The sequence below is a fragment of the Henckelia pumila genome, chromosome 2 (assembly GCF_033568475.1).
Source record: "Henckelia pumila isolate YLH828 chromosome 2, ASM3356847v2, whole genome shotgun sequence".
In the NCBI taxonomy this organism is placed as follows: Eukaryota; Viridiplantae; Streptophyta; class Magnoliopsida; order Lamiales; family Gesneriaceae; genus Henckelia; species Henckelia pumila.
The window spans coordinates 85,890,740-85,916,780 of NC_133121.1; the positions used below are offsets into that span (position 1 = coordinate 85,890,740).

A 26,041-nucleotide genomic window follows, 5' to 3' on the forward strand; every position below is an offset into this window, starting at 1 on the left:
TTTTTAGGAACACACTGTATAGGACTCACCCATGCGCTGTCAGAAATAGGATAGATGATACCTGCATCCAAGATTTTAATGGTTTCAGCTTTTACTACCTCTTGCATCTTCGGCTTCAGCCTCCGCTGAGGTTGAACCACAGAAGAGTACTTATCCTCCATCAAAATTTTGTGCATGCAAATCGATGGATTGATTCCCTTAATGTCAACCACTTTCCATGCGAAGGCTCTTTTATGCTCCTTTAATATGTGTACCAACTTTTCCTCCATCACACCTGTAAGACAAGAAGAAATAATAACAGGTAAATTATTATCATCACCCAAATAAACATATTTTAGATGTGAAGGTAAAGGTTTGAGTTCTAGAGTAGGTGGTGCATCTATGATTGGTTGTTGAAGGACTAAATCCTGCCTATCTCTCAATTCTTCGAGTCTGAATCGCACTTGCTTCTTCAATGGAGGATTAGCAGTAAAATATGCAATGATATTTTTCCTCTCTTCATCAAAGCCATCCTCACATCCATCATTTATAAGTGCAACTTCTAAAGGGTCTTTTAACTCATCCTGCACAAAATTATGAACAAGTGAATCCAATGCATCAATTCTAAAACAATCATTATTGTGCAGTGTGTGCTTTAGTGTATTAAAAACATCAAAAGTGATTTCCTCCTCTCCTACTCTCAATAACAACTTCCTTTTTTGCACGTAAATTAGGGCTTTTCCAGTCGCCAAAAAAGGTCTGCCCAAGATCAATGGCATATCCAGGTCCTCCTCCATGTCAAGCACCACAAAATCTACTGGGAAAATAAATTTGCCCACTTTAACCAGCACATCTTCAATTATTCCTCGTGGATACTTTATGGATCTATCTGCCAGTTGCAGAGAAACTCTTGTAGGCTTTGGTTCTCCCATTCCAAGCTTCCTAAACATAGAAAATGGCATCAAGTTAATGCTGGCACCCAAATCACAAAGAGCCTTATGAAAAACCACATCACCAATCATGCAAGGGATAGAAAAACTCCCTGGATCTTTCAACTTCGGTGGAATTTTGTTTTGTACTAATGCAGAACAATTCTCAGTTAAGTTGACCATGGCATGCTCCTCTATTTTTCTCTTGCTTGCTAAGATTTCCTTCAAAAAATTTTCATAACTAGGCATTTGCAACAATGCATCAGCAAAAGGTATATTAATATGTAACTTCTTAAACATCTCAAGAAATTTTGAAAATTGCGAATCAAGTTTTTCTTTCTTCAGTGCTGCAGGAAACGGAGGTGGAATAACAATATTAGATTTTGATGTGGGTGATTGTGTAGAGTCAGATGACTTACCTGTAGATGGCTCTTTCTCACCCTCCTTCTTTTTCTCTTCGTGCTCCAACTCCTTGGTTTCCAGTTTCTTCCTACTTCGCAACTCTACGGCCTTTACTTGCTCCTTTGGATTAGTCTCAGTGTCACTTGGCAAAGTTCCTAGCTCTCGATTTGACATCCTCTTTGCCAGCTGCCCTATTTGATTTTCCAAACTTCTTATAGTTGCGTCTTGGTTCTACATTCGAGTCTCAGTGGATGATATAAAATTTTGCATCATTTGCTCTAAACTGGACTTCTCCTCTTGAGGTTGCTTCACAGGATTTTGATTCTGATATGGCCTAGACTGATTGTTTTGACCACCCAAGAAAAATTCGGATGTTTCCTCCACCCCGGATTATATGTATTTGAATACGGGTCAAACCTGGGGCGATTTTGGCTTCCCACGTGATTCACTGGTGCCTCATCCTGCACATAAAAAGGATTACCAATTTGACAATCTTTAGTGAAATGCTCACCTTGGAACCTATAGCAGAACACCTCCTGAATACGCATCGCAGAATTTCCTAAGCTCAATCCATCAATCTTCTTATTCATAGCCTCCAGTTGTGCTGTCATCGAAGTGAATGCGTCCACTTGATGAATTCCTGCTGATTTTCGCATCATGCTCCTCTCAGATTGAGGTTGATAGCTACTAGAGGCCATTTCCTCAAACAGTTCATAACCATCTTCCGACGATTTCCGCAAAAGATTCCCACCTGCAGCTGCATCCAAATAGTACGATTTGCAGATAGTAAACCATAATAGAAAGTTTGTACCACAAGCCAATCAGGAAACTGATGATGTGGGCATCGCCTTAGCATATCTTTGTAGCGCTACCATGCTTCATACAACGACTCTTGTTCCCCTTGAGCAAACATAGTGATGTCGGTTCTCAGCTTCATGGACTTCGAGGGAGGAAAGTGCTTAGTAAGGAATGCTTTAGCCAAATCTCCCTATGTTATGATAGAACCTGTAGGTAAACTATTCAACCACGATTTAGCTTTGTATCTTAATGAAAAAGGAAATAAACATAGACGAATAGCGTCATCAGAAGCTCCCTGTTGTTTGAAAGTATCACAGATTTCCAAGAAGTTTTCAATATGAGCATTAGGATCATCAATGGTAGATCCACCGAATTGGACTGTGTTCTGGATCATCTGGATGATTGTCGGCTTTATCTCATACTGATTTGCTGTCACTGTTGGTCTAACGATACTCGGTCGAACATCCTCAATAGTGGGTATACCACAGTCCATCATGGATCTATACACAGGTGGATTATTATCTTCGCCATCATCGTTATTGATGCGTGGTAGTTCGTTTTCTGCCATCTCAGTTCGTTGTTGTCTTCGTCTCTTTCGAAAGGTTCTCTCGATTTCTAGATCAAAGGGTACAAGTTCTGAGTGCAAGGATGGTAGCATGCACCACTAGAAAATCCTGCAAAGGTAAGATGGATAATTCGTAAGAATATGAAGTGAAATTAAAGAAGATATCTAAGAAGAAAATTGTAAATCAAAAGTCCCCGGCAACGGCGCCAAAAACTTGATCGAGCTTTACTTGCACTATGAATCTCAAAAAATAATTGTATCTCGCAAGCTCGAGATAATCGCAAGTGCACGATGCAAATTATAATATAATATATGAATATGAGTATCGTCCACAGGGACTTGTGCACAATTTATACCTAAATACTAATACTTATTTCACTTTTACGAAAAATGAGTATTGTTTTTATTAACTACTTAATGACAAGAGAATTAATAAACTCAAAAATAAATAAAAATCTAGAATTGAATCAATCTTAGTGAATTAAATTCAAATGATGGAGATAATGTTGAGATTGTCGGGTCACCTTCCCCTAGTCGACTCTGAAAATTGCTTCCAACAACCAATTCACGTTTTTGACAAGATTTCCTAATTCATTAACATACTCTTTCAAGTTATGCTAAAATAATTCGATGCTATGAAATAATCAAATGTCTTCAATTATTTATCATAGATGATTGCATTCACAACTTGTGGAATCCCTTAGCTTTCGACCTACTGGACTATCACTATCAACATGTACCCAATTTCATATGTCTATGTAAATTATAGATCCATGAATCATGCTATTTGTTCCTATCATGAAATTTTCTTTCGAAATAAAACATGATATAGAAATATTGAGAGAGTTATCTATGCTCCAACAATGCAAAACAAATCAATAGCATAATTAAACATTCATTAGAAGTCAAAAACCAATATTCGTGAGTCGACAACTGGGGTCGGATCCCCTAAATCTCAACACAAGAGGTTTAGCTACAAATAAAACTCATAACTAACATCAAAATGTTTTCTTCAAAACAAAAATAACAGAAAAGAATTTAAGAAGAAGAGGAGAAATTGCTTCACGATTGTTCTTCACTCCTTCCGCTTCGTTTCTCTAGTTTCTGATATTTCAGCCGCCCAAAGATGTGCCAAAAAAAATCCCTTAAATTCTAAAAATCAATTCCTATTTATCTCCAAGAGTCTTTGCTTTGCAATTTTCCTTTTTTTACTCAACGACCTGCGCCATGGCCTAAGAATGTCACGCTATGGCGCGAAAAGTTCTATTCCATTCTTTACTTTTTCCCAGTTCACGCTATGGCGCAGAAAACATCACGCCATAGCGTGAAAAGTTCTGTTTTCTTTTTTTCATAATCCACGGTTTACGCCATGGCGCAGGATATGGCAGGCTATAGCGTGAAAATCTCTGCTTCCAACTTTAACACAATACTTTTCGAGCTCCGTCTTCCGTCTTTTTCCTACAAAACAACTTAATAGCATGAGTGCATACTATAAAGCTTGAAAACTCGAATTTTAAATGGAAACACGAAACAAACCACAAATCACATGGTCAATGGAACCCAAAATAATCTAACTTAGCATGCATTTTTGGGTTCTATCAGGTACCTGTAATTCCTTTTTCATCTATGTGAGTTAAAGGGATAAATTTTATAAATAAAAAGAAGACCAAGTATAAGTTGGCTAGAAATATTTTTAGCCAGTAAAAAACTTGTAGCAACACAATTTTTATCCTTGCAAATATAAGCTTTAGATAATTTATAATTTATATCAAGAGGTTCTCCACCTGCATGAGATAAAGAATGAGTAGTCTTATGAAAATATTTTGTGGGTATAAGACCTTCTTGTATAACATTTAAGTCTGCACCACTATCAATCATAGCAACAAAATTTTTATTATAAGAGTTATCAATTAAAAGGGTAATATTAGTATACCATTTTTGAGATATAATCATACTCAAAACAGAAAGGTGATTATCCTCAAAGAAATATAATTTTTTAAAATAATCTTCTTGATCATAATCATTTTCAGTATCCTGAAAATTTCCTTGATCATACACTTTTTCTTTTCCTTTCTCAATTTTATTGATTCTTTTATGTAGAACTAAATTATCATTTTGTAAAAATTTTACCTCTTTTTGAGAATATTAATCTCATGAACTAAATCCTGAATAGTCACTGGATTTTGGTTTTCATACTTCTGTTTAAGAAGTTTTTTGACTTCTGTCATATTATAAGTAGGATTAATAAGACTCTCTGTCTTATTACTATCAGATGGATTTCTATCCATTTGATCAATGTTACTAGATCGTAAACTGGGATCCTTAATCATTTTAAGGAATTCTAAAATATTATTATTATCAAGAACATTAATATTTATATACTCAAATTGAGACATAAGTTTATAAAACTCATCATTATTATCATCTTTCTTAGTGCATACTTGTCCTTGAATACAAGCATCACAATCTTCAGTATCAAAATTTGAGATAATTGAATCATTTTCTAAGGCATTAATATCCTCATAACTATAAGATTCTTGTTTCGAACTACTATCAGAATCAGAAGTTAAAAAATATTAAATAATTTTTCTTTAATATCATTATCTATGTCAAGATTTTTAATCTTTTCTTTAGTCCAATACTTATTAGCATAATGACCTTCTTTGCCACATTTATAAGAAACAATTTTATATTTTTTCTTAGGATATGTCATTTTCTTCCTACGTAACTCTTTTTTTTTCTTTCTTATCTTTTTTGTTTTTTAGATAAGGGACGACATTTTTTATAAAATCTGTTAGATCTATTAGTTCTACCTAGATCAGGTAATATTTTTCTTATATTTAGGCATATCAATACCAAATTGGTCACAAAATTTACCAAGTTGTCTTTTTTCTGACAAATTTTGTATTTTTATTTGTTTATCTAGCTTTAATTCATTGCAAAGAGCTAGACCTTCTTGAACACAAGTGCTAATAAGTTTTCCATAGGTATATCTAACATAAAGAATATACAAATTATATTTTCTTAAAATTTTTCTAATTCTTTCAACAAATAAATTTGGAAGACCATCAATAAATTTGGCTTTCCATTGACTAGTATTACAGTCAGGTAATTTATAAATTCTAGATAGAAAAGTATCTTTATACCATCTAAAATCAGTTAGAGTTTTGCAACGTAAATTACTAAGCAAAATACGAATATTCTCACTATTATCAGTGAATCTACCTGTAAAATGCTCAATCATAGTCATAATTAAAGTATAAACTGCATGTTCAGTTGGAATATTATTCTCAATTTAAATAGTTTCTAAAATTTCATGTCTCTGAGATTGAGACAAATAATTATCCCACCAACCTTTAAGTTGGCCAGTAAATACTGCTGTAAGAATTTTAGCAATATTTTTGTCAGTATTACCATTATTCTTACAAACAGTGCTATACATAAGCATACTGTGAGCAATATTATAAATATGCTTATCTGCAAAACCATCAATATTCCATTCATAAATACTTTTATGTATATCTGCTAAATTTATGTTTCAAAAATATTTTAATCATGATGTATCTAATCAAATGTTTGCTAGATGTCAAGCTCATTTAGCGCCTTTCGATTTTGAAATTATATATAAAAAAGGTGAAGATAGTAATTTGTCTGATTTCTTAACAAGAGAATATTTATCATGCTTAAAGGTATGAGTAATCATGGTAGGGGAAACTATTCCTCTTATAGAGGAAGAGGTGGAAGAGGAGCATCTCCTCAAATAATTTCTCAACATGGTAATAAAAAGCTTATAGCTCAGAATATTGCAAGTTCATCGGGGAGTCATACTCCAGAAAAAAAAAATGATCCATTATATGGTGAGTTTCAAGAATTCTTTAAACAGAAAAAGAAATAGAAGGTAATATTTCTGAATCATCGGCATCATATGCCAATATTATGAAAGAAAATGATAGTGATTCTCAATATATTGAGAGTGAATATCAAGATTTGATTCTTATTATAGAAGAAAAAGACATACAATGGATGAAAACTCCGTAGACTATCATGGAGAGATATTTATCCAACACATCATATGTGAATGGATCCCATAAACAAAGAGGATTTTATGAAAATATCCTTTTATCCACTAATACAGTGGAAATTACTCATTTCTCTGGTAATACCCAACAACAAAGAGTTTATAACTTCTCAAAAGTCATTGTCAAAAAGATTATATCTATTGAAGAATGGGGAATATCTCCACTAGTTGAAAAAGAATTTTCTTAAAATAAAATGAATTTTAAATTCAATTATTGGGACTATGTAGAAGGTTTTAATAAAACCTTATTTTATAAAAATCAAAACAATAAAACATTTGTGGTTTTTAAAAGTCTGCGAAAATATTTTTCATCATCCAGTTCCTAACTGGTTTTTAGATTGGTGGAAGATATTTGGTCCCTCGGCAAAAATTTTGCCTGAAATTCTTAAAGGATTAATGGAGGAATGGATTGATTGTTATCCAAAAATTCAAAAATTATCTTCACAAACTATATTGAGGGCAAGACAACATGCATTTTCTTTATTGAATTTGGCATTCCATGGATTTGGAAATGGAAGCCCCAATCAGGTTATTCAGACAAGGGAATTCCTTGTCTTTGGAGAAAAAGTTTAACAAAATTGTGGAAAAAAATGATGAGAGAAGACCTAGAAACATGAAAAGTATATGGTGATGAAACCATTCAAAGTATTAATGAAAAAATCAAAGCTTATAAGCATGATTGGAGAATAAAAAAGAGAAAGAGACTTCTAGTCCCTTCAAAATTATTTCTCAAAAATATTCAGAGATTTATTCAAAAAAAAAAATGGTTGAGTTATATCTTGAAGAAATGAAGAAAGATTTATGCAGGAATCTTTCTTATTCAGATTCAAAATCAGATACTTCTATTACCTCGGAATCCATTGATACTAAATTTCATCGACAAATGTTACAAGATGCGCAAGATCCTGAGGAAGAAATTATAGACTTTTCCATTGACAAAGTATTTGATTCTTTAAAAGAGTCATTAAAAGAAAATATTAAAAAAATGATTTATAATGGAAGAACACAAAGATATTTGTCCCAGATGTTTCTGTTACATACAGTGGAAATTTTTTTTGATCAAATCATTATTGATAGCCAAAATAAGAGGCAGAAGAGTTTTGAAGAAAACCATTCTTGTCCACAGAGGAAAAGGATTCTAAAAGAAACCAAGAAATCAATCAAATATCATAATGCTAAATTTCAGCATTGTATGAGGACATATCCGGAAACTCCAGAATGCATTCATCAACAACTACCAAGAGACGTGATGTGATGGCATGATGTGATTGCCATTAACTTTAATAATGACTTGAAAAATTCGGATGGTTATGATGGCAAACAAGGACCACGATGGAGGACCACTCAAAGTGGTGAGGACCACAAAGAATTTTGTGTACTACTTTAATAAAGTAGTTTGGAATTATTTACTTTTATAAAGTAAAGTTGTATTATTTTCTTTAATGTTTATTTTTAGGTTTTGAAATCCGGGGTTTCATATCCGGCTCTTTCATCTATATATAGGATAGCTTTTAGTTTTGTAAGTACGCTGCAATTAAGACACTAAAAATACTCTCTCTAAACTCTCTTGTAATTACTCTCTTGGAGCTTTTGAAAATAAAACTACCACTGGTTTTATTGTAAGTTTTCTTGTTCTTTTAAATTTTTGTTTTGTTATTAAATTTTTAATATTTAAGAATTTAGCCTGAATGGCAGGCTAAACTATTTTATACTAAATCATGATCTGACAATATATTTATTTATAACTTGGTTCTTATGATGTTTATGGATTCATAAAACATAAATCAAGTTATTATGGGTAAAATCAGTAGGTGAAATCAGTGTCCAAATATTTGATTAAAAGCTCTCTTTCAGCTCTTTAGCCGTTTTAGCCGTGGTTTGGCGTTTAGGCATTCTTGAGCGATTTTTTGAGAACTGATAATCAAATTATTTGATAATATCCTATGTATGATTTTGTAATATCCTACACTGATTTGTAATATCCTATAATAATGCGATCTATATGATTTTTTGGTTCCTGAATTATATTATATTATATTATATTATATTATATTATATTATATTATATTATATTATATTAAATAAATTAAAAAAAACAGACATATAAATGAGATAAATACATACATCTATTATTTAATTAAAACTCATACACAAAAACTTTACCAATAAAACTAGATACAAATGTTATTATAAAAACACGAATGAAAAAATTTATTATTATTAATATCACACGATGCAGCAGTCTTCCATATCTCATTCATCCGATGTTCCTGAAAAAAAAACGCAGGAAAATTAATTTTACAATGCCAATAGATACATATCATAATATCATAAGCGATAAATGAAATACAATGTATACCTGTTAGTGCCTCGTCATTGTCTCTCCCTGACCACCGGTCTGTCCATCTCATTCCTCACTCTAGTTGTTGTATCCCTACCAACTCTTCTTCTTTCACGTCTAACTGGGTTGTGGTGCAACTCAAAGGTAGGTGGATCCCAATATCGTTCATCGGCAATAGGTTCAAATCTACCTTCATACGCCGCGAGTTAGTTCGATATGTTGTACCATGACTGAACTAGGGTTGTCGGATCTAACCAATGCCACTTCGCGGTGCAAATAGCGTGAGAACATGAGATTCCAAAAATTGTTCATTTACCACATGAACAATCACTAGTTAATAACCTCACCACTTGTATATGTTGACCGCGACTTGGTCTGAGTCCGTACATCATATTTGACAACACGATGTTCGCTAGATTTTCTTGCCCATTCTTCATATTTGCGACATGCATAGTCCGACCACAGTTGATTTTTCTGAACCATGCGTTGACCCTTTGCCACACGTTCAATGAAGTATTGTACACATCTTAGAAGGGTAAATGCACTATCGCATATATAGGGAGTCTACGAGCTCCCTTTAACACACTGTTCAAACATTCAGACATGTTGGTCGTCATCACCCCATGACAACAACCTCCTCATGGGTCATACTCCATTTCTCCTTTGATATTCCAGCCAAGTACCCGTGTGCTAAAATATTTTTGTTCCTGATGGCCTCTATTGTTGCGTCGAAATTACAGATTTGATGTTGTTTGCCCGCCTCCCAACATAAATCTTTCAAATGCACATATTTGAATCTCGCATTAAAATTTGAGCACAAATGTCTCAAACAAAAAAGATGCACACCATGCAAAGGTTTAAAATAGTGGAGATCCTCAGCTGCTCGAACAATACCCTTATGCTTATCAGAAATTTGGCATACTCCACTTTCACCACAAACAACATACTGACCAACATTTTCCAAGAACCATTTCCAGGAATCCGATGACTCTTCATCCACGATTGCAAATGCCAATGGCAACACCTGATTGTTCGCATCCAAAGTGACTGCGATCAGCATTTTGTGCTTATATTTTGTATACAAATGTGTGCCATCAACGCTGATGATTTTTCGACAGTGGCGAAATCAATCTATAGAAGGACTGAATGCCCAAAAAACATAGTTCAATGTTTTTATTGATTCGTTGTTCGATCTAAGATGCTTCCACTCAACAATTGTTTCGGGATTATATTTGCACAGAGCACGCATATATTTCGGAAGCAGTTGCACAGAACTCTCCCAAGTCCCATAAACAATTTCCTCTGCGCGTTTCAGACTTCGCCACGCCTTCGTATACGAGATTTGATATCCGTATTTATCCTTCACGCTCTCCATGATATATTTAATCTCGTACGAAGGATCACAACGTACAATACCAAACAACATCTGTGCGACCATATCGCTATTCAAGTTATGATGGTATATGCCGAAGTTGGTAGATATACACATTTGAGGACCGCCATATCTAGTTATTTTCCAGTAACCTGTTTTCTCTTTGAAAAAATCTCGAAGACCCCAACGACATCGGGCAGTAGAAGAATCATTTCTACACTGTAATTTCCACAGAATGTGTGTGCTATCGACGACACAATACTCACGCTTGGAAACTCTGACTGAATAATCTTTCACATAAGCAATGAGATCATTCTTATCTTTAAATAACATGTTTACACCAAGTTCTCCTCTTTCCAGATTGTAATAACTTGCTCGTGCCCCGACAGGTACACCGATGGAATCCGGAGTTTGTTCTCCAAAGTATTTATTGAAAAATGATGACATTTCAGAATTGATGGAGATAAATGGTACGACTTGCCTCTGTAATGTTTGACGAGGTGGTGGAAGAGATGACGTCCATTCATCGATATTTGCATGTGTGTTCACACGTTTACCATCATTCAAATCATCAGCGTCGTTGTCATCTTCTTCTACAGACTCCCCATATGACATCTCTGGTTCAGTATCACTATCACTTCTAGGAACATCTTCATCATTAATTCTAGGAACATCATCGTGTGGAGCAAAATTCCGGTTGTTTGAATACAAATTTGTTGCACCGACGTTTTGATCTCAACCCAGACCCGTATTTGGCTAACATGGAAAAACGTGTTCAAAAGGGCCAGTGATATGTTGATCCCACGAACCACCCTCATGATTCAACTGCATATTTTTCAATCCTTCTGTAACATGTGGAATATATGATTCTTCATCATCATGACCAACATCTTGATCATTTTGATTTTTTTTAACGTACAAATGCAATACATTTATATTGGGGCATTGCATTACAAACTCCAGAGCGTCAGCATCAATGAGGTAGACTGGAATTTCATGCCATATTGATTTTTTCATGAATGAGTATTTCGTAGACAACTTCAGATTAATATTCATCGGATCGATGACCAAAATTTTATGCACATATTCAACCAACTCAAATAAAAAATTGATCTCAATACTCGAATCGGTTTAATATATGGGATACTATATTAACCGACCCATTCTCAACAATAACGTGACCACCAAAATATAAAAGCACATCAATGTTATCCATACCGAAGATGAAATTTCAGGAAAAATATTACAAAGACTGAAGGAGGAAGGAGGAAAGAAGGAAAGGAAACAAGATTTTTTAGAAATTGTGAAGACCTTCTTCAAGTAAGAAAGAGTGGAGACACTGATATGAAACCAATTGTTTGTTGTTATATAGAAAATTGAACGATTGGATTTTAAATTTTGTAAGGCTTAAACACGTTATTCAATGTGTTCAAAATTTCTGTGGGAATCATGTCAGGATCACGTTGTTCAATGGTCAAAAGTGAGCTCAGTGTTTGCGGGAATCTTGCTGAATGATTTGTCGGGAGAGTTGGGGATCTTGCTGAATGATTTGTGGGGAGGTTGTGTATTATCGTGGTGATTTTATACATGCTTTATAATTTAATTATTTTGTGTGTCTCGAATCACGTCCGTTGTAGAGATAGGAGAACGATAATGAATCAGCGTCCGCTTCTAGCAAAAGCGGACGCTGGTATTATAATATAATTATATTAAAGAGCATTCAGCAGGGACGCTGCCACTGCTTTGAAGAGCGGACGCTGACATTAAAAAATTTCAGCGTTCTCTCTTCACAATGTCGTTTCAAAGTAAAATTGCAATTCCTCCCCACATGCATTATTTGGAAATTAAATATTTTTTTTAAATTACATTTGAAAAAACTCTAAAATTGAGGGTGTTTTTGAAATTGGGTTTTATAGAGGTCTATTTGCCTAATTATCCCAATATTTTATCGCTTCTCTGGCCATATTCTAATTCGCATCTCTCACCCATTTGTAATCCTCGATCGGTCCATTTAAATATATAGGTCTGGTCTTGTTTTTAATTCAATAAAAGGGACTCTTGACTTTTTAATTCAGTCAAAGGGTCTCAATTAAGGGTAATTTGGTCTTTTTTTTTTGAAAAAAAAAATTATGTCCAACTCTCATTTTCCCTACTCCCTCCCTTCCCTCTCTCCTCTCCAAGATTCGAACCTGACACTCCTCTCTCCTCCTAAACTTTAACCACTAAACCACCAATATTTTTGATAATAATACTACACAATAAAATATATAAACAATGGTTTGGGTTGACCCAAGCTTGGGTCAACCCAGGCTTGGTCGACTCAAGCTCGACCCAAGCGGTCGACCAAGCTATCAAAGCGGTCGACCAAGCCCAAGCCTTGGTCGACCGCTTTCCTAAGGCAGTCGACCGCTTAGGCAGTGAACCGAGCCCAAGCCTTGGTCGATCGCTTTTCCAAGGCGGTCGACCGAGCCCAAGTCTTGGTCGACCACTTGGGCAAGAAAGACGGTGAACCGCTTGGTGAATTTAACAAAAAAAAAAAGAAGAGTCTAATTTGTTCTTCTTCCTTGTTGGCTGCCTCAAGAAGCTTTAATATCTATATGCTCTTAAAAATTTCAATGTGATGTGTAGCTATGTAAGTTTGTTTTAAAGGAAAAATGAAACATTACAATGTCTTACAGCTTCCATTACAATGTCTTACAGCTGCCCTTATAAGTACAATATCTTACAGCTGCCCTTGGCTGGAAATGTTGTTGCGCTAAAACTATCGCCATTTTCTTTTTTGGACAGGAAAGCATATATGAAGCACTTGGATAAAATCTATATATTATCATGGTTTACTACTGTTGAACACTTTAAGGTATGGGTATTCTCATAGGATAAGTGAAGCAATATCGAGATCTACGCCTCTCTGTCCCCTTACTGAGGTCAACAATGTTTACGAACCCAATATAGAATTTATCCAACATGAGTCCACTAGTAGAAATTTTGCATTTTACTTCGGCATTTTTTACTTCGGAAATTATCAATTACGAAGTAATATGTAATATATAACTTCGGTAATAACACTAGTGAGGTAAAAACACATATTTTACTTCGGTATTTAAAAAAACACGAGCTTCACTTATTTTTTTAGGACATATTACTTCGGCAGGTATTGTTTTACCGAAGTAAAAAGTAAAAAAATAAAATTTTAATAGTAAGTCATGAAGTAAATTCCCTGTCTTTCTAAAGCTTGTCGTTGAGCAATGTCTTTAAACATTACAGAAGAAAGAACAAAAGAAAGAAAAGGAAAACCCTAGCCCCAACCCGTCGCCCTTCCACCCAGCTCAACTCCGGCGCCTTAGAGGTCGATCGATCGTCGGTAACAGGTCGTCTGGCCTCCTTTCAGCTAGACCATGCCTTAAAAACTACAATTGTGACTTGAATCGAAGCTGCCAAATCGCGACAAGCACTATGTAAGTTTTGTTGCTTCGTTTCCTTGCGATTTCTATGGTTTTTTTTTGTCGTTATACATTATACTCAAAGCCTAGCATAGGTTAGATCTTAGCCAGGCTTTCCCCCAATTTCCTGATCATTCCTGGTCATTATCTTCAAGAACCCTCGAATCTTTCGTTTCAGAATCGTATCGACCTTTTTCTAGTCATCCAAGGTGAAACGCTTATCTACAAACCTGATCAAGTTGTAGGTATCTTTTCCTTGTCAATTAAGTTTTTCTTTGCTCAGTCGTGAATTGATTGCGTGCTATTTTGTTATTTGATTGATTCTCCTAGTTTTCATTTGATCCCATATTTTTCTTTATTTTCGGTACTTTTCTCTGTTCGATTCAATTGTTTGGTGCAAAGTGGTGAAATGATTTGTTTAAACTGATCTTCCATAGTTTTCTCTTCGATTGTTTCTGGAACCAGATCCTTTTTCTGATTATCAAATAAATATCGATAATTAAAATATCTAAGTTATTTTCCCAAAAATATACAACATATTTTGATCGATAATTTGCATATCGGTCATTAAAATATCTATGTTATACCTTAGTATTTCTCCTATTTTTATGGTTGAAATTCATCTATCAAAATGCAACATAATGGAGTGTGATTCTGGTTCGAAATGAAAAATATAAAAAAAGAGGCCAAACACACCTTAATTTGCAACCATGATTTCACATTATATATGTAGTGTTAAAATAAGGGGTATAATATGAAATCACATGCAACAGTATCTTTGATAATGACGTTTTAGTTAAAATAATGCAGCCAAGTAAACATTATTATGAGTATAATTTAGTTTCTATATGCTATTTCTGGTCTCTCTCTTTCCTCCCTATCTCTCTTTATTTGAGCATGATATATTCAACCGTTCACGTTACGTTTCTTTCTCTCTCTCTTTGTCACAACAGAGATTATCGCTGCCTACCCATGTTCCCACTTCAAAATCTCTACTCATAAACTAAGAAATTTTTTTTACTTATACATTCAACTTTCACGCACAAACATGCACAAAAGGTGTGATTTTCTTGGTTTTGATCATCCATGTTTGGGAACCATGAAGGCAGTAGCCATTTGGCCTCATCATCAGCCTTTGCTCCACAAGACTACCATTGTACTTAATTTGTGGCAATACTTTTGTCACTGAAAACCAAATTTCATGGCTAAATCTTGTCGAAATTTGTCTGCAGGTGTCGCGCAGTTCATGATGAGGACATCGGTTCGTATCTGAGGATGTATCGGGTCGAGGAGTTGATGCAGCCAGAGGATGATATGTCGGACATGAATCGCAGTCGCTCGGAGAGATTAAGAAGAGGAGGCTGAGCCTAGACCAGGTGAAGGCCCTGGAGAAGAGCTTCGAGTCGAGAAACAAATTAGAGCCCGAGAGGAAAATGCAGCTCGCTCGGGCTCTGGGGCTGAAGCCCAGGCAGATCTATATATGGTTTCAAAACAAGAGGGCCCGAATCAAATTTTTGTGCAGCGAGGTTCTGCGAGCCAGTCATCCTCTGGACAGAACATGCCATTAACATCAGTGACAGTGCCCCCCTCTTCTTCTTTAAGTTTGCCCCAGCAGCAGGTAACTGCTATTGCTTGTGTCAATCCAGCAAATGTATGCGTTTAGCATTTGATCAATTGAACATCTGAATTTTATATTTGAATTCATCTCCAGTTAGCACTTAGCAAGCAAATTTAGCAAGACGCTCTGTTAGCTTGTGTTTTGAAGCATATCTTATCATCTTGTAGTTTCTGTTAAGTAACATCATTCTTGAAGCAGTACTCTTGCCAACGAATACACCCCGAAAAGATTGTTGGGGTTTGGATTTATCAATTAGTAGTTACACGGGCCCTTGTTGCTAGCTTTTGGAATTTGAGCCATGTTTTTTTTATTAATTTTTATCAGTATCAGGCGTTCGGTGGCCAACAGTTTTCTCGAAAAACTTGTACCATGGTTGCAGGCCTTACAAACACTTTGAAAATTGTCGATACAAATATTAATCAATCAAAAGTAGTGCGTGGCACTGTGAGGCATCATTTGATAGAGGTACATGAACTTGGTTTAATTTACTATGTATTGTCGATGATCAGGGTGATATATACTCTTCTTGGGTAATCTATGAATTAATACCATTCAGGCTGAGAAGGAAGCACAAAGGCTTCGTTGTGTCCAAGCAAATAGAGAGTCTACTCGGCAAACCATTCGTCGCAGACAGGTCGCTTCATCTGCTTGTCTGTTTTTTGTTAGAAAATTTTTACCATCTGTACGTACTTGCTTATTATAAGGTACTGTATAGAGTAGAAACTTCTTTTAATGGTTTTGTGGTTTGCCATGAGATACAGTGAGATAAAATTTAGAAATATTCATATGTGCAACTCAATTAATCATATTGACAGCGCCGTCGTTTATAGGTACGAGTGTTCCTATTCCGATTACATTTATGGCTTCATTTATTTCAATAAGCGCACTGTCTGATATCAACAATCGGCTCTTCTGAAAGTTGGTTGCAGATTTGATTGATCTTAATAAATCATAATGGCTCCACTCCTCTTTAAATTTATGATAGATGTCATTCTTAAGCTTTGGTTGTTCTTGAAAAGTTTGAACTCTACTTGGCATTTCAGGAGTTGCAATGGAACTAGAGGACTTTTTGTTTCCTTTGTTGAGGTAAGTGAGCATCGGCACTGATCCATATGAGGTGTTCCAAGCTGCAGGATGGGCACTTTTGATTGGAGCAAAGCCTCGTGGCCCTGGAATGGAACGAGCCGGTTTACAAGACATAAATGGCCAGATTTTTGCTGAACAGGTGCCTTTTTTTTTTATAACATACAGTTATGGTCTTATGGATGATTAATTTCACTGTATTTTCTTGAAGCGAATTCCTGGATTTCAAACCAAGCGACGATTATATTTTGACCTTTTATTGTAGGGAAAAGCCCTTAATGCTGTCGCATCCCGTAATGTAAAAGTGATCGTTGTGGGCAACCCTTGTAATACTAAGTAATTTTATATTTCTCGTCTGCTCTTTTAATAGTTCTTCATTTTATTTAATTTTTTAACTAATCATATTGTTATTCCTTTTAAAGTGCGTTGATTTGTTTGAAGAATGCACCAAATATTCATGCAAAAAATTTCCACGCCCTGACTAGATTAGATGAAAATCGAGCAAAATGTCAGGTACGCGAAAGCTATCAACATATTAAATATATTTTTCGAGAAAATATGATAGGACGAACAATTGTTGGTGGAGTTGGTTTGGCATCAATGATTGAGACCTCTTTTAATTTGTATAGAACTGTCACATGATGCTGTCAATTAAGTTATAAAATTTGAGTTTGGGTTTGGGTTTTAGAATTTGAGCTGAGAAGAAGAGTGAATTGCTATTGGGTGCGTTAATCGGAAAATTGGAGAGTTCATTTGGGATTTTGATTAAGGCTCATGTGTGAGTGCTGAGGTGTCGTCTACTGTAGATGCTTTAGTGGCTGATTTTCACGTGTGCCAATGCATATATAAGTTATAACACCGAATAAAAGTGCAATTTTTGTATAATTTTGCATCCATTTGTTATAAATATTTCATCTTAATAATGGTGCTCTTTTTTTATTTGTTTGTTAGTTTATTTATTAGTATTTGTTATTAAATATTTCATCTTATTAATAACTCTTAATTTTTATGACATACCAAACATTGAATTTTAAGGATTAGAAATAAAAAAATATTCATGAAGAATACATTTGATAGCTAGATATCTAAAAGTCCAATTTTCTTTTTATTTTTACTATAATTTTTTATTTTGAAAAAAAATGAATCCATTTTGTATTTGATTCTAAGAAAACGGAGATAAATGGGAAAATGAATGAGAGAAATGATACTTTGGTTAATAAGATTAAGTACTAGCTTGTACTTTACTAAACTCCTTTACAATATTCCGTTGAATACTATTTCTTTTCTGTTTTTCCCTAACGGAACCATAATATATGTTAGCAAGTTGTATGAAAGAATTGTGAATACTATTGCTAATAATCTTTCATTGATCTTGCTTTCGTTTTCCATAACTAGCATTGCGATAAAATAATGTGATCCAAACACCCGAATGCCGAATGGGCGGTTCCTTCACTGTTCAACTTCAAGCCTCACGGTGTGCATTCTCTTTTTCATTTTAGCCTTTTTCAGTTTTCGTTTTTTGTTTTGAAATTCAGGGTCTGAGTATTTGCATTCTGGTTTTCTTAGAGTTGAAGGTTGACCTGGGGAAATCCTAGCGAAGTTGATTCCTGAGCATGCTAAGAACTAAGAAGCAGTATCCCTTTTCTCAGGTCATGATAATTCCATGGTATCTATTCATGGGAGAAGTTTATGTTGTAGGTTCGACATTTGAAGAAGTCCACGGTAAAATAACAAATATATATATGACTTTAAGTTTTATTGGTCAATCTTCATCAGTCACATATTTTGCCTTCAAAGAGGGAAATTGTGTTTTGAGTCAGGGATCACAACGGGAATTGAAAATGGTGTTTGCCACAGCAAGTTACATGTAATATTCAAACCGTATTTAGCGAGCTTCGGCCGATCATCTATCTTCCTTAAGCCTCATAATTTATTTAGCTATTTCAAATTACTTTTCTTCGGCTCAAGCACACTGAAATTTTCTTAATTTTTTTACCACAACTTTTGATTCTTAGTAAAAGAATTTTCTAACGTTATTTGGTGTTGTTATTAAAAAAATATTACTCTTATTAATGTTCATCTTTTACATTCTAGAATTTCATATATAAGATAAAATAAGATACATTTATTGACTTGCATGTTATATACAATAGTAAGAATGAGCAGAGCAGAGCAGACGCTTTGAGTTTGATACAATTAGTATTGTGGAAGAATCCAAGAAGGCTGTGGAAATGTTCCATCATTACGTAAGTTTTCTGAATTTTCTTTTACATTACGATAGCGAACTATAATATGTGGTTTAATTTTTTTTAATGAATGAACTTAATGAATATTTTTTTTGGAGTATTGTGTTCAATTAGTGGTGGTTGATTTTTATTCATTAGCTGAAATTAAGAAATCCATAATTTTCTCAGAATGTGTCAAAAAGAAGACTATGATTTTGCTAAGATTTAAGACTATGCGAAAATATTATAAATTTCCTTTTAGATTAGTTTAACTTATTTTGTGTTGGTTTTTTTTGGTATCTTTAACAAATTTGGAATAAATTGAAAATTAATTGAGTGGACCACTTAAATAATGATAAATATTTATTAATTCATTGCAAGTTACAATGACACTTGTGTACGATGATTCTGTTGATCATATTCTTATAATATCAGGACATAATATTTAGTATTATGAATAATTATGATTTTATAGATCAATAATAAATATTAATGTATCATAATTGTCCTGATTATTACAAAAATTTATTATGGAACATTTATTTGGATTAGATACTCTAATGAAAACTATTTTGAATTGGAGTTCTGGGGCAATGTGCATAGTATTTTTATTATAACAACAAAACATTATATCGAACTCTGGAGTTCTGGGGTCGATTGTTGTTTGTTTATTATGTTGGTTAATATCTTTGTTGATTATTCTATTTATAATGCATTGGCAAGTTAATATATTGTTTTTTTGTTGTTTATATTAATATTGTGATTGTTGCAATTGAGTTTCAATTTCATTATAGGGAAATATGAAACAAAGTGATTCTGTTGAATGTGGATTTTATGTGATGAGATATATGAAAGAAATAGTTGAATGTGAAGATCTACAGTTGGAGAGGATGGTGAGTTGAAAATTTTATTTTATGCTTCCTTTCAAAATTTGCTTGACAATTAAGCATAATGTTAGAAACTATAAGCTTGTTTGAAGATTTTTTTAGTCCTCTGCTTGAAATTCTGCCTTGTTTTTGTTTATTTGTTTATTGCAAGTGTAATGCTTCTCCTATTGCATGAGGATAAGCTTAAGGATTCGAACAATGTATTTAACTAATTATGTGGTTCTAGTTGTGTCCATGCATTCTACTTTTCCTTAAATTGCTCAACAACTTCTTCTTCTTCTTCACTGTATTTTTTTCCTTCAAACATATATGTGATGTTTTGTCTCTTGTTGATTGAAAATAAGCGTTTAAAATAGTTTATAAAATAACTTATAAAATGAACTCCAATCCCATAACAATTTGTATTAACTGTTTTTGTATATAAGTTATATATAAGTTATGACGATGCATGACTTAGCCCTAGGTAGTTGCTGAAGATTGCAGTATACAGTGGTCCTAATTGAAAGGATATGGAAAAGTGTATGATAACCTATATAGAATAGGTTCACTAAATTCTGAAAACCTCTTGTTAAAAGTTACAGCTCATTGGAGGGTGGCCTCACATTAATGACAGTTAAGTTAATATATATACATGTAATTTAGTCGTATGTCAGGTAACAAAGACGATTTAATACAAATTAAATGGATGCTGCCTTTTTTTATTTCAAATCATTCAATTCTAGTTTGCAGGATGCTGTCTTTGAAAATAGGTTGTTGCCTTTGTTTTGGATTTCAGTTTGCAACTAGTTGCCTTGTTGGTTTACTGTGACATTCCTATCTTTTTTTGAATTTCAGTTTGCAGGATTCATCAAGAATAAGGCGTACAGTCAAGAACAATTTGATGAAGTTAGAAGTGAATGGAGTGAATTTGTCTACTCGCATGTAGGTGGTTGAATATGTCATTTCAAATTGGGATAATACTTTGTTTTGAGGAAATACGTGTGGATGTGTACATGTTTAAGTGGTTGAATATGTCATTTGAAATTGGGATAATACTTCCTTTTGAGGAAATACGTGTGGATGTGTACACGTATAGTTTTGAGAAAATATGTGTGGATATGTGCATATAATTTTGGGTTATTTTGGTGGATAGAATACTTGTTGATTTATGTATGTGTCGTTTTGGGATGGATTTATTAATTATTAGTGTATTTTTAAGATTTAAAAATATATTTATGGCATTATTGTATCTAAATTTTAATTTAAAAAATGTGTTCTATTGCTTCGGCAATTTTAGAATAAACGAAGTAAATCATTATCTTCTACTTCGTATTTTAATCAAAATACCGAGGTAAAACAAATTCTATTACTTCAGCAATTTCATTAATAGACAAAGTAGAAGAAAGTATTTTACTACGGTAATATAGGAAATTAACGAAGTAAAAGATATTATATCACTTCGTCTGTTAACGAAATTGATGAAGTAAAAGCTATTCTATGGCTTCAGTAATTTCATTAATAAGCGAAGTAGAAGATTGAATTTTATTTCGGTAAAAAAAAAAAATTATTGAAGTAAAATATAATGTTTCACTTCGTATAAAAACCGAAGTATAATCATAGTTTTAACTTCATTAAATTCATTAACTACCGAAGTATAAGTATATTTTTGACTTCGTAACTTATTAAATGAGCGAAGTAAAATATATGTTTTTACTTCGGCATCGGTCCAATTCTGCCTCCAAAAAATGACTTAAGACTTCGGTAATTTAACGTATAAGACTTCGGCGATTCAGCGAAATAAAAAAGTACCCTATTACTTCACGTGACACTACTTCGGTAAATAAAGGTCCTACGACTTCGGTTATTAACCGAAGTCTTACGCGATTTTTCTCATAGTGGTCCCATCGCATTTCGGAACTTTGACCTTTTGAAACGTAGTGCACTTTAAGGAAATTAGATAAAGTCATAATTTTTTGTGAAGAATTCCAAACTGGCACTTTCATTACCTTCTTGTAGAGTTATTTGTCCACGACATCCCAATCCACTGTGCAATAGGTTGGTTATGCAAGTGCACTTCCATACATAATGCATAGTTTTCCGATTTACTTGAAAACAAAGGACGCTAGGAAAAGTTTACTCACTGTTCTAGCTTTTGGTATACTTTTATTAATTGCTTTTCCTTTTGATTATTTCTTAATTGTGTATTTATCAGCTAATTTCTCTTACGAAAGCATATTGAGTGCACAAATATAAACAGTTTTGGGTGGATGGTGTGTTGTTTGAATGCATCGAATTCAGTAAATTAATGAATGTAAATGATTGCAAGCTCCAAACAAATTGAAACTCCAAATTAATTGGTCCAGTATCCAGATAACACTGAATCATCTCCAGCTTAAATTGTTTTAAGGCAGGAAACTGCCTATAGATTGCAAATGAATATTTTTGTGCACAATTCCTTGATTTGACTCGTGAGATCCATGTTTGTTCATTAAAACTTCACGTCGAGCCTCTTTAACATAGGGCAAAGTTCTTTACATAGTGGGTGTTGGTCCCAGGTACGGCATCACGAGATAGAAACTATGGAAATTAAATAATAAAATAGACACCAAGATTTACGTGGAAAACCCCCAAAAATTATTAGGATAAAAACCACGGGCAAGACCAAAAGATTCTACTATAATATTTGGAGAATTACAACCTCTCTCTGTGTTTCCAAAAAGACACTCACTCTTTTATACAGGAGAAAACCTATCTCACAAATATATATAGAAACACACTCAAAAGTATTTGAATGCTTTAGATGATAAATGAACTCGATGTTGGGATGCTATGAACTGATGCCAAATGCATCTATTTATAGTTGCATATTTCCGTCTGAATGCGAGAGTACAATTCAATTATGAATTGTATTTGGCACAGCACAGCTTGTCACGTGGCATGACTATATGCTTGAAACATTGCACACGGTCCACTTGTCCACTTGTATTTATTATTATTTTTTTCTTTTGCCGACATTTATCCCACTTGGAGATTTGATTGAGAATCAAACACGTCTCCACACGTCCTTTCAATCTTGCCATTTCCTGCTTCTTACGTTTCTGCTAGGCCACTTGAGGATCTACACCATTCAAACTTCTCCGTATTCACTGGCTTGGTCAGAAAATCAGCTATGTTATCCTTTGTATGGATCTTCAGCATGTCCACACTTCCTTCCTCTACTACTTCCCGAACAAAGTGAAATTGAACTCCAATGTGTTTAGTCCTGGAATGAAAGGCTGGATTCCTTGCAATGTGCAAGGCACTCTGACTGTCACAAAACAGAGGAATCTTTTCTTGTTTGTGCCCAAGCTCCTCCAATAACCTTTTAATCCATATTGCCTCTTTGCAAGCTTGAGTAGCTGACATGTATTCTGCCTCCGTTGTAGATAATGCCACAACTGTTTGCAGTTTTGAAACCTAGCTGACTGCACCTCCTGCAACTGTAAACACATAACCAGTAGTAGATTTTCTCTTATCTGGATCACCTGCGTAGTCTGAATCCACATAGCCCCTGAGTGTAAAATCTGATCCTCCAAAACATAATGCAGCTTCTGAGGTACCCTTAATGTATCTAAGGATCCTCTTAACCGTGCTCCAATGCTCTTGTCCAGGATTTGCCATATATCGACTGACTGCTCCCACTGCTTGTGCAATGTCTGGTCTTGTACAAATCATGGCGAACATTAAACTCCCCACTGCTGATGCATACGGTACTCGAGAAATCTCCATCTTCTCTGCTTCACTGCTAGGACACATCTCAGAAGATAACTTGAAGTTAATAGGAAGAGGGGTTGAAACTGGCTTACTATCTTGCATGTTGAAGCGTTGCAAGATTTTCTTCAAATAATTTTTCTGGGAAAGCCAAATCTTCCTGTTGCTTCTGTCTCGGTGAACTTGCATCCCTAGAATCTTGTTTGCTGGTCCCAAGTTCTTCATATCAAATTCCCTAGCCAACTGTGCCTTCAATTCTTGGACCCGATCTTTGTTGGGTCCTGCTACCAACATGTCGTCCACGTACAACAATAAAATGATATAATCATCATCACCAGACCTCTTGAAATATGTACAAAGGTCTGCACTGAGTCTGTTGTACCCAAGGCTCATGATATAGGAATCAAATCTCTTGTACCAACACCTCGGCGCCTGTTTGAGACCGTACAGAGATTTGTTCAACCTGCAAACCAAGTTCTCTTTGCCCTTTTCTGCAAAACCTTTTGGCTGGAGCATATAGATTTCTTCTTCAAGATCGCCATGAAAAAATGCCGTTTTCACATATAACTGTTCTAGATGTAGGTTAAACACCGCACACAATGCCAATACTACCCTGACTGTTGAAAGTCGAACCACAGGAGAAAATATCTCATTGAAGTCAATACCTTCTTTCTGAGCATACCCTTTGACAACCAATCTCGCACGATACCGCTCCACTTGGTTATTACCATCACGCTTGATCTTATAGACCCATCTGTTACCTATAGCTTTCCTCCCTCGTGGCAGTGTAACAAGATCCCAAGTTTTGTTTCTGTCCAATGCTTCCAATTCTTCCTGCATCGCTGTCATCCACAGGGATACATCCGAGCTTTGAGTAGCCTCATGGAAACTCGACGGCTCACCATTCTCTGTTAATAGACAATATGCAATGTTGCTTTCAGTGACATAATCTGAAATCCAACCTGGTGGTCTTCTCTCTCGAGTTGACTGCCTTACTTTGGAAACCTCTGACTCAACTGGTTCTTGTTCCTCTTGCTCTGGTACTGCTTCACAAGAAACTTGATCTTTGTCTGTCTTATTTTCCACCTGAATGATAGTAGTTTCTGAATTCAGTGTGCCTTTGTCTCCCTTCACTTTATCTTCTTCAAAGATAACATCTCTGCTGATGATAAGCTTGTGGACAGTAAGATCCCACAAGCGAAACCCCTTTACTCCATCAGCATAGCCCAAGAAGATGCACTTTCTGGATTTGGAATCCAACTTTGATCTTTCTTGTTCATTGTACAACACGTACACCGGACTTTCAAATGTATGTAACCGAGAATAATCAGCTGGCTTGCCAGTCCACACCTCCATCGGAGTCTTCAAATCAATCGCCACTGAAGGAGAACGATTGATGATGTAAGAAGCAGTTTTGACTGCTTCTGCCCAAAATGACTTTGGTAGACCCGCAGTACTCAACATGGCCCTTGTTCTGTCCAACAAAGTTCTGTTCATCCGCTCCGCCACTCCATTCTGTTGAGGCGTGTAAGCCATCGTGAACTGTCTTTTGATGCCCTCATGCTGACAGAATGCATCAAATTCATCACTGGTATATTCTCCTCCATTGTCAGTCCTCAAACACTTGATTTTCTTATCAGAATCAAGTTCAACCCGTGCTTTGAAAACTTTGAAGACTTCGAAAACATCTGACTTCTTCTTGATTGGATACATCCAACATCTCCTAGAGAAATCATCAATAAACAAGACAAAGTATCTCGCTCCTCCTAGGGATACCATCGGTGCTTGCCAAATATCAGAATGAATCAGCTCCAATATTCCTTTGCTCTTGGCAGTAGACGTGCCAAACTTCAATCTGTGTTGTTTACTGGTAACACAATGCTCACAAAAGGGTAGAGTCACTTTTGTAAGCCCTGGCAACAGCTTCCGTTCAGAGAGAATCTTCATTCCTCGTTCTGACATATGTCCAAGCTTTCTATGCCACAACACTGTTGATTCTTCCCCCAAACCAATTGATGCAACAGCTAATTCCGCCTCTTTGTGTGTTTCCCCCAACAATACATACAGATTTGCAGCAACCTTTTCCGCCTTCATAACCACAAGCGCGCCTTTCACAATCTTCATGATCCCTTTTTCGATACGGGTTTTGCACCCAATATCATCCAATTGCCCCAAAGACAAAAGATTTTTTGTCAGATCCTTCACATGTCGTACCTCCTGTATGGTGCGAATAGTGTCATCAAACATTTTGATTTTGATGGTACCGACCCCAGCGATTTCCAAGGCATGATCATTTCCCATGAGTACAGATCCTCCTGAGACTGGTTCATACTGGTCGAACCATTCTCTCCTTGACGTCATATGCCATGTTGCTCCTGAATCCATAATCCATGCATCACAAAATTTGTGTCTGCCTTCGGCAACCGTTGCTGCTTTGCTGAATAATATTTCACCACCGCCTGAAGTACTGGCCACATTTTCTTGAGATCCCTTATCGATGCTCTTCGTACACTCTCTCTTGAAGTGCCCTTTACCGCCACATTTAAAGCAGTAAATATTCTTCTTCTTACTTCTTGACTTGGATCTACCATATCT

The 26,041-nt window shown here is 35.1% G+C and overlaps 2 protein-coding genes and 1 non-coding gene across 14 annotated transcripts; 2 read left to right on the forward strand and 1 right to left on the reverse strand.

Annotated features, from left to right (window-relative positions):
- Positions 1–2,137: 2,137 nt before the first annotated feature.
- Positions 2,138–2,244, forward strand: LOC140885718 (small nucleolar RNA R71). The gene has a single exon (XR_012151136.1). It is a non-coding gene; the product is annotated as a small nucleolar RNA R71 (small nucleolar RNA).
- An 11,476-nt stretch (positions 2,245–13,720) lies between these two features.
- On the forward strand, positions 13,721–20,865 carry LOC140881023 (malate dehydrogenase [NADP], chloroplastic-like). Of its 12 annotated transcripts, none has more exons than XR_012149785.1 (12): positions 13,721–13,919; positions 14,083–14,149; positions 15,010–15,060; positions 15,137–15,522; positions 15,847–15,987; positions 16,079–16,747; positions 16,871–16,941; positions 17,028–18,079; positions 18,172–18,327; positions 18,759–18,851; positions 19,625–19,723; positions 20,552–20,865. XR_012149785.1 is itself a non-coding variant. In XM_073285974.1 (12 exons), exons 2-5 carry the CDS (start codon positions 15,385–15,387, stop codon positions 16,284–16,286), a joined length of 360 nt encoding a protein of 119 aa, XP_073142075.1. In that variant the 5' UTR covers positions 13,721–13,919; positions 15,137–15,384; the 3' UTR covers positions 16,287–16,352; positions 16,566–16,747; positions 16,871–16,941; positions 17,028–18,079; positions 18,172–18,327; positions 18,759–18,851; positions 19,625–19,723; positions 20,552–20,865. The 12 variants fall into 12 exon arrangements, 4 of the variants coding, with proteins under 4 accessions (XP_073142075.1, XP_073142076.1, XP_073142074.1 ...); XR_012149784.1 differs by having other exon boundaries at positions 14,083–14,145; XM_073285974.1 differs by lacking the exons at positions 14,083–14,149; positions 15,010–15,060 and having other exon boundaries at positions 16,079–16,156; positions 16,284–16,352; positions 16,566–16,747.
- A 4,074-nt stretch (positions 20,866–24,939) lies between these two features.
- Positions 24,940–25,570, reverse strand: LOC140877843 (uncharacterized mitochondrial protein AtMg00300-like). Its single transcript, XM_073281430.1, has 2 exons — positions 25,236–25,570; positions 24,940–25,009 (listed from the first exon to the last, which is right to left on the reverse strand). Exons 1-2 carry the CDS (start codon positions 25,568–25,570, stop codon positions 24,940–24,942), a joined length of 405 nt encoding a protein of 134 aa, XP_073137531.1.
- Between the last annotated feature and the right edge of the window lie 471 nt (positions 25,571–26,041).